This window comes from Gymnoscopelus braueri (assembly GCF_963280865.1).
Source record: "Gymnoscopelus braueri genome assembly, chromosome: 2".
NCBI lineage: Eukaryota > Metazoa > Chordata > Actinopteri > Myctophiformes > Myctophidae > Gymnoscopelus > Gymnoscopelus braueri.
In genome coordinates, this window is record NC_137604.1 from 22,824,995 (window position 1) to 22,840,499 (window position 15,505).

General features: G+C 39.1%; 1 protein-coding gene across 2 annotated transcripts in view; it reads right to left on the reverse strand.

The window, feature by feature from the left end:
• Window positions 1-1,930: 1,930 nt before the first annotated feature.
• Window positions 1,931-15,505, reverse strand: part of LOC308097687 (sodium/potassium/calcium exchanger 3-like) — a 63,748-nt gene continuing 50,173 nt past the window's right edge. For both annotated transcript variants that reach the window (XM_080445647.1, XM_080445646.1), the window contains 10 exons: window positions 14,078-14,103; window positions 13,558-13,611; window positions 12,419-12,552; window positions 11,114-11,274; window positions 10,080-10,359; window positions 8,978-9,144; window positions 8,192-8,306; window positions 7,730-7,842; window positions 6,337-6,402; window positions 1,931-5,469 (listed from right to left, as the gene is read on the reverse strand). In XM_080445647.1, coding sequence (XP_080301773.1) covers window positions 5,317-5,469; window positions 6,337-6,402; window positions 7,730-7,842; window positions 8,192-8,306; window positions 8,978-9,144; window positions 10,080-10,359; window positions 11,114-11,274; window positions 12,419-12,552; window positions 13,558-13,611; window positions 14,078-14,103 — 1,269 coding nt within the window. In that variant the 3' untranslated portion in view covers window positions 1,931-5,316. The remainder of the gene's footprint in view (window positions 5,470-6,336; window positions 6,403-7,729; window positions 7,843-8,191; window positions 8,307-8,977; window positions 9,145-10,079; window positions 10,360-11,113; window positions 11,275-12,418; window positions 12,553-13,557; window positions 13,612-14,077; window positions 14,104-15,505) is intronic.

Here is a 15,505-nt window from a genome sequence, read left to right on the forward strand (position 1 = left end):
GGCAAAAAATGTTTTATTTTAATTTCTTTAAGGAGGGAGCTTACCGACATATACGAGCACCAAACAGAGCTTAATTTTAAGTCTTATGTACATATTGGTAAGCTCCCTCCTTGATGGAATTTTAATAAATACAAACAAGGATACAATATTGTGATTAAATGTTGAGTTGTAGTTATTTAGTATAATTTAATAATTGAATACGTAATATGTAACTAGTAACTATCTTCGTTATGGCGAGACATAACTTACTCTATGTATGCTTTATTCAAGTGGTTTTAATTAGCAAAATATTTACGTTTTGTAGTCGAGAAAGGGCTGGACATTGATACTAACACACTGTTGTTTCTTCTCCATGCACAGAGACCATCTTCTGCCTGCATCGCCACCAAGAGACCTGGACCCAGCCAACAATGAAGGTTGTCTGCCAAGCGCCTTCATTCAATCACAGCTCTCCAGAATCCCCGAACTTCAGGACTTTTGAGCCACACTGGCATTGATGGACAGTAACTATGGACATTTACTTGAGTAGTGCACTCAAGTACATATTTGGAGTGTTTATTATTTTTATTTGCTAGCACTTTACTTTCACTCCAATACATTTCAAATAGAAATGTTTTTTTACTTTTGACTCATTTACATTTTTGTGAAGGGACTCTTGGGACCCAATCATCCAAAAATATATTTTGAATTAACAACTTATGCCCTTTTTCAATTTGAGTGAAAATAGCCGATCTACAAGCTCCCAACGCGTTGCGCAACGCGTTGGGAGCTTTTGATCTGCTATTTTCACAATTTCTGTAAATTCAGTTTTGTAATTGTTTTGTGGGGAGATGTTCTATATGTAAATACAGCCATGCATTGTTATTAAAAAGAGAATGTAATTTGTACTTTTGAATACCGGTACTTGAGTATTTATATTTACTTCAGTACACGGGTTAGATATTTAGGTTAAGATCTTATCGGACACCACTGCGAGATGGGTCCTAGTCTTTTGTTTGTAAATGGTAATGTGAAAATTGTAACAGTTCTGTAAATAGTGTTATAATGTATACTGAGTACTTTTATTTCTTACAAAGTATGTTTAATCTTGTTGTTTTATACATTAAATATGATTTGTCTTTTATCTTATACAGTTAAAGTTTGTTATAGCTTGTGTAATAAATAATGCATTTTATATGATAATCATATATCGAGCTTCATCTCTTTATTTTCTTCTCTTTGGCTTTACTGTGAAATATAAGCTATGAAAAGCTCTTCATTCCAGTAACTGAAGATTGGCAATATCAAGTGTTCGAAAAATGTCTGTCTGAGATTTAGATACGTTTTATTTCAGGCTTGAGATTTGACTGATGACAAAACAACTGTTATCCACACTGCCTTAATGCAGGCCTGGGTATGGGAGGGAAATAGTAGACTAGTGGCAGTGGTGGGAAAAGTACTCTCATTTTTTACTTAAGTAAAAGTATCAATACTGCAATGTAGAAATACTCTGTTACAGGTAAAAGTCCGGAATTCAAAATAGACTTGAGTAAAAGTATTGTGCCCGCATTGTGAGCTTGTAGATCGGCTATTTTCAAATGGCTGAAATGTATATAGGGCTGAAGTGGGTAATGTATTATTTGTAAAATCTACAAAGTAACTAGTAACTAAAGTTTTCAAATAATTGTAGTGTAGTAAAAGTATAACAATTGCCTCTGAGATGTAGTGGAGTAGAAGTAAAAGGCGGAGCTCCGTTCTGGTCACCTCCTCTGCCCTCACAGTGGTGGAGGAGGTAGGCCTGTCACAATTATTATTTAATCGTCTAATCGCAATTATTTTAGATAATCGTCATAATCGTAAATGGGACTACATATCACAATGTAGGCTACTAGTTACTGTATGTATGTAAAAGGACAGCAGGTAGAATAACCAGAGTTGGGTTCACTTTAAGTGTTTTTATTTGAAGAGACAGAAAACAGCACAATTAAACAATACAAACATCCCCTTTCATTTTCAATTTCTTTTAAACAGTCAGACCCTCATCTGACTCAACAAATAAATAAATACAAACAAATATACATTATTCACAAATAGCCTACATTGTGGAGATTTTGGAACACATGTTCATAAAAAGGCTAAATGTCCAAATGGTTACAAAATAAAGAATGTGTTATTTGACCAAATTTGAACTTTTTGTTACATTTTCCTCCTGGAATTCGTCCTGATTATTATTATTATTTTGCATCAAAGTATCCCAATCCCACTTAAAATGTTACACCCTGAGGGTTTGCTCCAGATGAAAACCAAGATTGGATTAGGTGATCTCAGAATCTTTTCTTTTTGAACAACACATATTCAAGATTTGATCCAAACCCATCAAATTACCTCTGAACAACTGGGCCCAGGGAACAATGCCGAATCTCCTTCTATGATACAGAGCTATAACCAGAGGCCCTCCACAAAAAAATAAGGATTTACAAACAATTCAAAAGACATGAGCATAAAATGATGTTTTGTTGAAAACTAGCTGCATAGGCCTACATTCTAAGGACTGTATAAATCTCAAATATGACTGCTCATCAGAAGTTATTCAAACATCTGTTCATAGCATAACCATCTGATACAGTATGTACAGCATGATCAAAACAGTGCCTTTTGATCTAGGAAATACTTAAAATTACACACAAAATAATTTGAACTGTGAAACAGGCATGCAGACGAACCAATATATTTTCCTATGTATCTGAAAATACAGAAACTACTCCGTACAGTACGAGTGAAATAGTAGCCTTATTCCCCAACTGGAAACAATACAAACTCAGCTATACAGCGCTCCCTTGTGGCTGCAGTAATAGCATCAACCTCTATGGAGGACGCTTTCAACTAGCAGTACCAACAACTAAACATTGAGTGTTCTAAGTAAGAATCCTGTTAGGTTAAGAAAAAACTACATTTTCCACATTTGGTTTGTACACATGCTGAAACAGAGTGGCAATACTGTTGACAAAAGGTGTTTTTCTTTGGATCAAATACAAGAAACAAGGGTTCATTTTGAAGCCTGAACACAGAATGGTACACTGTGTTAAGAAGAGATATGTTGTGCAAGTTCAGTTGGTCTTTCTGCCATCAGTTTGCTGTTTTTTGAAATGTTAATATTTTTACGACCTTTGAGTAATGAATTATTTACTAAACTAACATGGTAGGGTCATCTTAGAATCTACCAATCCAGCCATGTTCATCCAATGAATAGTTTGACATTTAAAAAAAAATCTAATTCTGCATTTTGTTTCATATTGTAGTCAAAGCTTTCAACAATTCCCCAAGTTAACCCTAAAGTGACGCGTTAGCATTGGTCGACTTAGCAGGCCACTGTAGTGTAGCATGGACACAACAAAATCTAGTGTTAGCCTTAAAGTGTCAATATGCCATTTTAGGGAATATGAAGGACAAAGGTAGACACTTTATCTCACAATATCAACATGTCAGGTAAAGAATAATATACAACTAAGAGTCAGAATGGCAAGCTATAATTCTTTTTCAGGATCAATGAGAGAAAATAAATGCCATTTCAGGAGAGTGTGTCTCTCCATGTCATTGTCACTTCTCCGGTGGCAACACCGGATGAGGTAACGTACCTTGAGTCATCTGCAAAAAGTTATTTTTCTTTTTCTTATACAATATACAAATGCTGCAACATCTCTCTGAACTATACAAAACTTATAAATTATAAAGTTCTATTCTTAAATATAAACAACATCAAGTCAGTTCCCAGTATTTCGATTATATTAGGTAAAGTACAATGTACAGAGTCATTTATAAAGGACTTGAACACGTCATACACGAGCCAAAGAGCTGAAACCGGGGGTTAGACATTATCCTTGAATAAATTAATTCATAAATAAATCATGATTATGTCTTCCCTGTAACAGTGGTGTCCTTGGTTCCTCTTGAGATTGTGACAAATTACAAATACACAGACACACACACACACACACACACACACACACACACACACACACACACACACACACACACACACACACACACACACACACACACACACACACACACACACACACACACACACACACACACACACACACACACGTGCGCAGTACAGATACAGTACACTCTCACTCATATACCTCAGCCCACATTTCTCTGTTGACAGTGTACAACTCTTATTCTTATTCTAAAAAATAAATTTGTCTTTAAGAAGTAGCAATGTTGTACTCAACGCAGAGACTATAAATGTGTGTGTTTTTTCCTATCGTACAAGAGGTCTAAAGACTAGAATAATCTTTAAAGTCAGTAGTTACATGATGAAACTACCTATAGATGCTGTATAACGGTAATATAACCTCTAATCAATAAAGTGACAGTGCTGGATTTCAATCCCAGGGAGATCCCTTTCTTATTTGGGCTATACTGAAGAAAAATACACCCCACAAAAAAAAACTTGGATATGTCCGCAGAAAGAAAGCAAACCAAACCAAATACTAGACTGTATACCGATAGTGTTAAATATCTAGGTTCCCTTTCTCAGTGCAGAGCTAAAGGAGTAGACTTGTGGCTAGTACAACATGCTACATCAATATGTTAGGGCTGTTACTGAGCAAGGAAGAGAGATGTAAGCATTTTGGGTGCATCACTGGCAGGCCAAGTCACTGCACTTTGCTAAGCTAGAATACACATTATATTCACTGTCAATGCATCAGTCATCTTTGCAATGCTGATCCAGTTGTGCAAGAGAGAATTCCACGAATCAACTAATATTACTGCTGATAATAATCTTCAAATATATACAGAGAAATCCAGCCTTAACTTAAAAATACCCTTAATCATAACGCTTATGACCAAACTTGTACAAAGAGTAACAAACAATCCTATTGGCAAAAAAACAAAATCGCCATTAGTAAATGATCCCTCTCTTTCAGCCAGTCAATCAATATTAGTTACAGTAGCAGCTTCTTCACCAACAGTAGCCTACCATTGATGTTAATGCAGTTTAGTCCATCCCCACTGACTTCAGTTCAGTTCAGAACACAACAATAGACAGGCAGTCCTATTGAGTGTCTGGCGTCTCCTTTGTAGCAGACAGGGCTTCCTGGCATGCTGCCTCAGTCTCCACCGGACCAAAGTCCTGCAAACCGAAAAAAAAACTCTGGCCACATTGCTCTCGTACGTATGTATTGCACCAAAGTAAATCATATAGAACTCTATTTTTTCTACTTGAAGAAGGTAGGAGGACTCGGCACCAGGGCGAGACCAGCAGCCAGATATTATGGTATTCGCCGGTCCCACCGGCCAGAGGGCGAAGAGGGCGGAAGAGGGAGATCAGTGGATGTCTCGGCACATGGGCAGGTTGACGAAGATGAAGACGTTGAACTCGATAAGTATGGAGAAGCAGAGGAAAACGGCGTAGAAAAACAGGCAGATTATCCCCAGTCGTCGGTCCAGGGTCCATTTGTTCAGGTGGACACCGAGAACCTGAGGAGCAATGAGTCAATTCATTAAAAGTTAGTTAAATATTCATATACTGTGTAACATTCATTTCAGTGGTATTTTTTGGCGACAGCTCACGTCTGTCTACGGTCAGTGCAGTTTGAATCAAAACGAGGATATTTAGGGAAGCAACAAAAAAGTCATTATTGAAATAAGTTGTCAAAAAACACATTTACTGTATGTGGAATGTTTATTGTGAAAAATATACAAATTGAAAGGTTATATTGTTTAATTTTAAAAGTATGAAAATAAGGAAAATGTATTTACTCCCAATTTAATCGTTATGCCAATTTCTAGTTGGTTCCCCTACACATTTAGTCCTTATCACTGCTAATCCTTACACCAGTGTTTCTTAACGTGTGTTGAGGCACATTGGTGTGCTGTGAGAAAAGTCCAGGTGTGCCGTGAAACTTCAAAAACTGTCAAAGTTACTGTTTCTTTCTTTTTTCTTTGTATAACTGTTGTGAAACCAGGATATCTGTATTGCAATTATTATTTTGTTTTAAAAATCATCACTTGGAAAGAAAGCAATCACAAGTACTCTATACAGTGGTTCTCAATGTGGGGTTCAGGGACACCCAGGGGTCCTTTAAGGGATTCCAGCAGAGTTTATTATTAACCACTTTTAACCTGATTTATACTTTGGCTATTCTAAAATACATTTTGAAAAGTCTTGGTAAAAAAATATAAATACAATTTGAATAATTTAGACATTTTTAACACAAATATTCTCTCCTGGGGATGCCTGGAACAACATCTTTTCAGAAGGGGGCCGCAACCTAATACTGTACAATAATGTGGGTGTCCTTGATATGAAAACCAGGAGGCAGTTTACTATGACATGCTACTTACTGTGAGGAATACTGAGCCCAGTAGAAGAGCAACAGAGAAGATTAGTCCTTTGCTGTTTAGATAAACCTGGGACAAAGACAGAAAAATTGAATTATGAACCAGTAAAGATTCAGTTTTCATCTACAGTCAATTACTGATCACCATTCTTCTACAGTACATTATCTGAATTCGAGTCTGAGTTCGTAAGTGTATTTGTCTACAATGAATAATGATATTGTGCCATATCTTTCCAGAACTGTACGCAGTATATGGTTGATTATTGTCGTCTGCATATAATTGCAAACAGTATGTTGTTATTATGTCAAGGCAATTGTGATCGCGGTCTATACGTAATTTCCTCAGTTTTAAAGCATGAAAAGTGCGTGACGTGTTATGCGGCTGCCTGCATAAAAAGTTAAAAACTAAACAAAGCCTTCCCTCGTCACACTGTTTATTAAATTATTCCACCAAATGTTTTCATACACCATCATCATTTATGGCATTTGAACGGAATACATGTTCATCATCTTATTTAAAGACCCACTCCCCCCAAAACCCAGTTTTCTGTTGTTTTTATGGTGCGTTTGGTGGACATACGTTTTTTGTTTTAGCAGACAAATAATACAGATATCATTTTCTTTGGAGGATTTCAACCATACCATTTGACAAGTGGACGGAAATTGTAACCACTTACAGTTTTTCACAATTGTTAACACACAAAAAGCGAAAATCTGCTCAACCTTAACTTCATGTACTAATCGCTCAACCCAATTTGGCACTACTTCACACTCCCTTAGCATTAGACTCTGACTTTCCTTCTTTACACTCTGATGTCAATTACATTATCACCTTGTTGTCCAAACACTACACACAATGTTCAGTTGTTGCACACACTTCTCACATAAAATCTCAAAGCATCAATCTACAACACACCTTGTTGTCCAAACACTACACACAATGTTCAGTTGTTGCACACACTTCTCACGTAAAATCTCAAAGCATCAACCTACAACACACAAATAGTCAAATCTCTAAGCATTCAGGTCTGGTGAGCAATTTGCACCACCGGGCTGCTCCAGTGCGTGAGTGGTTCCAGGACCACCCACATTTTTCCGTTCTGTACCTTCGACCTTATTCTCCTTTCCTGAATCCCATTGAGGAGTTCTTTTGAGCTTGGAGGTGGAAGGTAAATGAACGGAACCCACAGAGCCGGGTCCCACTGCTCCAGGCCATGGAGGAGGCTTGTGGCGACGTCACTGTTAGGGTGTGAATCTTCTGCTATTTTTTCCAAAAATAGCAGATCTACAAGCTCATAGCACTATTTTTTAATAGCCAAAGAAATCTGAAAATGACACAGATGCGTTCCCGGTCTTAATGGGTTTAAGTTGAAGAGATGAGAGGCACAGGCACTCACAAGGGAACCGTAGTCTATGCAGAGTGTCTGCAGACACCAGGGCAGACCCAGTCCTATCAGGATGTCAAACACGTTACTGCCGATGGAGTTGGAGATGGCCATGTCACCCAGACCTGAGGGAAGGAGAGATGAGCACTGAGTCAAGGTCTGTATATTCAGTCAAACAGACAAAATGAATTATGACTTCGAATTAAAGGGATAGTTCACCCCAACAAAAAAAAAAGTAGGCAGCGGTTCCGGTAGGAGACAAAAAAGGAGTCTCCTACCGGAACCACTGCCAGTCATCAAATTATTGGCTTGGAATGCGACAAAAAAACTAAACATATCCATGAATTCAAGTCTCCATGGGGTGACTAATCGATAGAATATTTTTTTTTGGGGGGTGAACTATCCCTTTAAGAGACTTCACAACACGAGATGAACGCAATGATAGGCCTACGTGCGTGTGCGGGCGCAGCCCACCTTGCCGTGCCACTATGAGACTGGCCATACAGTCGGGGACACTGGTGCCCGCTGCCAGGAAGGTGATGCCCATGATGACATCAGGGATCCCCAGAGTGAAGCCAATCACTGTCACCTGGAAGCAAACGCACACATTCTGAGACAGCCACTGCGACAAGGACATTTCTTCATACGAATGAATGATAAACATATCGTTGCGGTCGGGGCAACTTTTTGTGTTTTTTCGTAAATTAACGCCCTACTCGATCATACTACAGCGTCACACAAAAGCATCAAAAGTGGCAGATCCACAAGCTTGTAGATCTGCTACTTTTGCTATTTTTGAATTTCAATCCTGAAAAGTTGAAGTTTCCACCCGAAGTATGACATTACTTGACATCTTTATTTGACAAAATGCATATTGTCACTGGTATGTCCAAAACTTTTCAGGAAATGCAACAAAAAAAAAACCCTGTGTTTCAATGGATCCGATAATCCGTTATTATTTAGTCTCTTGTTAATACATTTAATTAGCTTGTAGATCGGCTATTTTCACTTATACATTTTTTATTTCGATTTTCAACTACAATTACATGCCCAAAATAGTGATGGTTAAGTCTGTCTGTGGTTTTAATAAATATTGAACCGATGAAAAGTATTAACAAGAGCTTGTAACTAAATACTAACTACACTGGATCCATTGGAACACAGGTTCTTTTTTCCCCCATTTCCTTAAAAGTTTGTACAAGTTTTCCACTCAACAGCGACGCTTGGTAGTGAGTGAGTGAGAGGAAACTTTCGACTGACCATCCAGACCATGATGTAGGAGAGGCCAGCGATCCACATGGTGGCTGTGATGAAGGAAACAAAGTACCACTTCTCCCAGCGCCGCTTGCTGCAGTTTGGCACCGTGAAGAACAACAGGAAACACAGAGGCCACATGAACAGCCACTTCATCTTGTTGCACACACCAGCTGCAACATGACCGCCAGGGAGAGACATGAAAAAATATATATTAATAACAATAATTAATACGGTATAGGGGTGCAACAATTAGTCAAACTATTCAATTTAATCAATTATAAAAGAAAATCAATTTTAATCAAATACTTATTTATTCTTATTCTTATTATTTCATTACAGTAGCAAAAATAGCAGACCTACAAGTTCACAACATGTCACAAACTAGCCTGGAAACCAGACGAATCTGTGATATTAGTCTGGCCATGCCAGGCTACATCGAAACATCTTGTGAGATTGTGGCACAGAGGGAAAAAAAACAACCATCTGCTAGGCAATGTAACGATAAGAATAACCCCGAAAAATGTGTGATTATGGACAAAATACATACATGTACGAACATGATATCAGACATACTGTACAGTACAAGCAAGCTTGCACGCTCACGCTCACACACACACACACACACACATGGACATGCAGGGGAGAATGCAATATCATCTTGCAGGGATGAGATTTCTAACAGATACAACAGTATCTAATAAGTGTCCTGTCCTAACAATCCTGTCCCTCAAGTAACCCAGAGGGACCTCACTTGGAGAACCACTATAATAATATGTATGCAATACTGAATGATTGAATTTGTGTTTATAAAAAATTACAATGAAGGCCAAAATTATGTAGACAAAAAAAAATAGGAATCATTAAGGAATCGGACCCGTTAAGAGGGAATCGTTAACCCATTAAGACCGGGAATTAGCAGATCTACAAGCTCATAGCACTCGGTGCTATGAGCTTATATATCTGCTATTTTTGAATAGCCAAAGAAATCTAAAGTGACACAGATGTGTTCCCGGATTGAATCGTTAAAATCCTAAAGGATCCCAACCCTAATCATGCACTTTGTCATCAAATGTGATCCACCTATAAGTGGAACCGTTTGTGTCACCTGGAGCTCTATGCGGCACCAGAGGGCCGTCCTTGTCGTCGTCGCCCTCTCCCTCTTCGCCGTTCTCGTTGTTCTCGTTGTCGTCGTTTTCGTTCTCCGTCTTGTTTGCAGACTCCGGCCCCTGGACCCTGCACCTCCCGTTGAGACCCCTCTCAGCCCCGCCGCCCATCCCGTTCTCCAAGCCCCGCCTCTCCTGTGCCCTGGACGCCGAGTCGGAGTCCCCGTTGGTGATGCGGTTGACACACATGCGCGTCTCGCTGGTGTTGATCAGCCGTTGCCTCTGGGAAAACAGCCAATGAACACCACAACTTGAGCTACATGGATACGAAACCGACATTTACAATCAATTAACACAAATACAGCAAATACAAAGTACCGTAATTTCCAGACTATATAAGCCGCACCAGCCAAATTTAGGGAAATGTGTACATATACAAGTCACACTGGACTATAAGCCGCAGGCGTAAAATCCATAGATTTAGAAGGTCCCCTAGTGGCCGTTAGCTGTAAAAATCCATAGATTAGCCGCGCCGTTGTATAGGCCGCAGGGTTCAAAGCATGGGAAAAAAGTAGCGGCTTATAGTCCGGAAATTACGGTAGCAGATCTTCAAGCTCACAATGTGTCGCATCGCGACGCATTGTGATCGGCAATTTTCAAATAGCCAAAGTATAGGGTTGAAGTGGTTAATGTATGTTTGTATTAATAATCAAAATCTACAAAGTAAGTAGAGTAGGCTTTCAACTCCATAAAACCGTCTTTGTTTTGGTGAGTAGCGAAGGTGTATTTTTTGTATATTTTGACTACAGACGAGAGGCTGCACAGCCGGTGGTGCGTGTGCAAAGGCTCGACAGTCCCATAGCGTTAAAGAAGGAGACCTCCTTCTAACGCTATGAACCAGAGCTAGCTTGACCCATATGCGCTGGAAATAGACAATCCTTGAGCTCACAATGTATCAGTCACTGACACACAGCACTGTACAACGACGTATGAATCATCTTTAGAACAAGTGGGGCATTGTATACAGTGCATGTACCTCATTGATGAGCATGCGTGAGGCCATGGTGAGACGCGTTCGGGGCGAGAAGTGGCTGGTGATCATGATCCTCATACCAGCCTCGGAGAAGGACAGCTGGTGCGGGTAGGCCGACAGTAGCTCATCCACCATCAGCACAGATGGAGTACAGTGGAAGTTAGCTAGAGGGACACACAGCAATGCATTGATATAAAAAAGAAAACATACTTTGTCATTTATACGTTTGAATAATTAAGTATTTGTTTTAAAGCAAGGACTGCAGTACTTTAACTCAAGTACAAATTTGACTGAACAACTTTCACTTGTAGTTGAGAAATATTAGACCAGGAGTATCTATACTTTGACTCGAGTACTGGGGAATACTTTGTCCACACACTGGCTCTGGATAAGAGCATCTGCTGATTATGCCTAAATTGTAAATTGTATTAGAAGAGACTAGACTTTATTTTGACACCTCCACAAGTCTCTGTCAACGGCAGCACATCCATTCTGTTATGATATTCTTTCTATTGATTCGGTAGCCTGGGATCAATACCATTTTCGTATTTCTGATCCGGTCTGGAGTGGAAAGTTTCCGTCATCAGGTCCACGACCGGAACCACGCGCCGTGGCGTGCACCTCCAAAATAATTCCCCTAGTTTAAAATGTGTTTAGGGTAGTTTGGTATAATCACTTCGTTTCTTTTGGTATAATAATCGTTTGGTATATTCATCTTTTATTCTAACTTGTAGTGCAACTAGCGAGACTAAACGAACTTATTCGCATTATGTGGGGAACAAAAACAATGCGACGCCAACCGTAACCCACCACCAGAACCCATTTTCCAGCTTTTTTCAACCCATTAAGACCTGGAACGCGTCTGTGTAATTTTTTTATTTGAGCTAAAAAGCATTATTTTACACTTTGGCTATTCAAAAATAGCAGATATACAAGCTCATAGCGCGGCACCGAGTGCCGCCCTCGAGCTTCTAGATCTGCTATTTTTGAAAAATCTTGAAATTATGTGCAAATCTTTGAATATTTATTATTTTAAAGCGAACATTTTTTACTCAAATCTTTGATTCTGGGGGTCCCTGGAACAAACTATTTTGAGATGGGGGTCGGCGGCCAAATACATTTTGGGGGTCCTTTACATGAAAAAGTTTGAGCACCACTGATATAGAAGCATACGTTTTTCAGAAAACTGTTGGGATTTGGAAGACATTTGTGGAATCGGCTTCAGGTCTTAATGGGTTAAACCGGATCACACGGCTCAGTTTTAGAACGAATACCGGCTTGGTGACGTGAGGTAAATGATTCGGTTACCTTTCTTGAGCAGTACTGCGGTGGCATCGCAGGTGACATTGTCCTCCAGGTCAGTGCTCCCTGTCAAGCCGTTGGCCATGGCCCCTGAGCCCTTCTTCCGCCGGTCAAAGTAGCGCTGTGCCCTGCCGTTAAACCTGCCGACAACGGGTGCACACAAACAAATGTCAGCTTGAACGTGACTGTGACAGGCAAAACATAGTAGCGACATGGAGGCTCTATTCACACAGTTTGGATCTGAAGACAGTCATTTGACCAACATTTTCATATTTTTTCAAAAAAGAATCTTAATTCTTTGTATTATTATGTATATAGGGCTTAAGTGGTTAAGTGTAACTTCACCACTTAACCACTATATTTACATGTAAACTATTAATGACATTTGATGCATAGACTATTAACACATTGGGTGCCAGAGGTTTATTAAAATATTATACGTTGAGTGCCTGCATTTCTTCCATCCACTTGCGTTATACGTTTCGTGCTGTAGAAGCCCCGACGCGGAAGTGCATGTAAACAAAGCGTGCGTGCGAGACGGCGGAGGGTCCCGACTAACGCCTGGAACAATAATATTTCTAACGCGATCCTCCATTGCAGCGTGATCGCCGATCGAAAATCGGTTTTCACCACGTTAAAAAGAAATGGAGATATTAAGCTTTTAGTCAAGGAGATAACATTGAAAACGCCGACCGGAAGGATTTTTGACATGGAGCCAGATCCAGCCTCTTCTTCTCAGAAACTCCTTGGGTGATGTCAAAGTTTCGTTTTAGCGCCCCACGTGGCCCTCATGTATAAAAATAGAATTGGGTCAAAAACGGTCCGGACCGTTTTCGGCACTTCTCGTTTGGATCCTCAAAAACGGTCCGGACCGTTTTTGGCATTCAATGTGTTAATACAGATCAGGTTCTCATACGTTCATTTGAAGTGGCTGTTTTAGCTGCTACAGTATCTAGAGGAGTGAATATTGTCTACAATATTATAGATTAGAATTTTTTTTATAATAATGAATTGAAATAAAAAATACATAAATATATATATATATGTATGTATAGCATTATTTATGTATTATTATTTATTACTTCTACTTTTAGCACCACATTGAAAACCACCACGGCAAGGAATTGTTGAGGAGAGATACTTACTTCATCATGATGATGTAGACCACATACATGAGGACCAGGATCAGAGATTCCCACCTAGATACAAACACAAACAAGTTAGTAACAGTACTTCTCAGCTGAAGAGTTTCATGTTAGGGGTGCAACAGTTAATCAAACTAATCGATTTAATCCAATTTAATTGAAAAAAAAAAGTGTTTAAAAAAAAGGAAAAACAGCCAATCTCCAAGCTCACCACAGGTCGCATCCACATTGTGACCTTGTAGATTGCCTATTTTTGCTCTTTTTGTGTAACACTGTCGTACGACAAAGTATAAAATAGGGCTTAAGTGGTTAATCAGACTAATCAACTTGGTCAATTATTTAAAAAATCCATTCAAAATGTTTTGCATTGATTCATTGATATAAAAAAGATAAAACAAATAATAAAAAAGCTAAGAAATCGATAGAATAATCGCTAAGAAAATAATCAATAGTTGCAGTCCTATTTTATGTCCTCCCTCAAATACCCATCGAGGCTTTCATAGATCATTCAGGCACGTACCATGATACATTCTCATCATAGATGAACTGTTGAGAAAAACAGAGAAGGGGGATGTTTGAGTAGCAGCCAAAGTAGGAGCTTTGACATTGTTCTGCAGTAAAATGTGTTCACCGCTAGGTGGTGCAGTACATCAAGAGCTCTAGCAATCAGGAGAGGGTCAATTCTGAACTTTGAATTCTGTCTTAAACAGTGAAACAAATCACAAGCTGCCGTTTGCTATTGTTTTATTCTTTTTACCCCTTCCTTATACAGAAAGTGAGCATTCATACAGTCTATTATTGTGGCACCCTTAACTGTAAAAATATGAACCCAAAGATGAACCCATATGCACAATCATATCATTTGAAGGTGAGCTTGTATGTGTTTGTATATCGTCACTGTCAGATGGAAACCTACATGTCCAACATTTCAGGAAATGGAATAAAGAACCTTTGTTCCAATGGATCCAATGTAGTTATTATTTAGTCACAAGCTCTTGTTAATAATTTTCATTGGTTTAATATCTATATATCTATATATATCTATATATATCTATATATATATATAAAATAGTCGATCTACAAGCTCACAACTTGTCGTATTGCGTTGCGATTCGACACGTGAGCTTGTAGATTGATATTTTTGCTACTTTTGCGTGACACTGTCATATGAAGAACTATAAAATAGGACATTAATTTATGGTAGGAAAAAAACACAAAAACATGAACTATGGAGATACAAGGTTTCTGCCTAACACCAATGGTACGGTTTACAATGTTAAAAGGATAACACAAAAAGCCTTAGGGGCCTATTTCCATTTGACTCCAGTCAAATAAGTATATACTGCAGCGTTTAAGTGGTTAATAGTAGCGTCAGATGATTATCTGTCACTCTAACACTCATAAAAACAGTATTGAAAACATTCATGCCACTCCATATACTGTACATATACTGTACGTAGGCTATGCACATAAACACTGTGTGACTTTGTTCTACAGGGGGTCAGCCCTATGTGCCCTCAGTTTAGGGTTGGGATTGGGGTTAGTTAGGCCAGGAGTAGGGGTTGGGGTTATGGTTGTGGTTAGGGTTGGGGTTAAGGCTGAGGGAACATAAGGCTGAGGGAACATAAGGCTGAGGGAACATAAGGCTGAGGGAACGCAGGGCTGAGAGCTGAGGGAACATAGGTACGCTCTCCCTTCTACCGTATGTAATATTGTGTTCACGTTTCAGCATCCATATTTAATTTCCCACTCTCTCACTCTCCTCCCTCTTGTGAATACATGTGCGTGTGTTTGTTTGGCTGTGTGTGTGTGTGTGTGTGTGTGTGTGTGTGTGTGTGTGTGTGTGTGTGTGTGTGTGTGTGTGTGTGTGTGTGTGTGTGTGTGTGTGTGTGTGTGTGTGTGTGTGTGTGTATTTGTGTGTATTTGTGTGTGTGGGTGTGTGTGTACA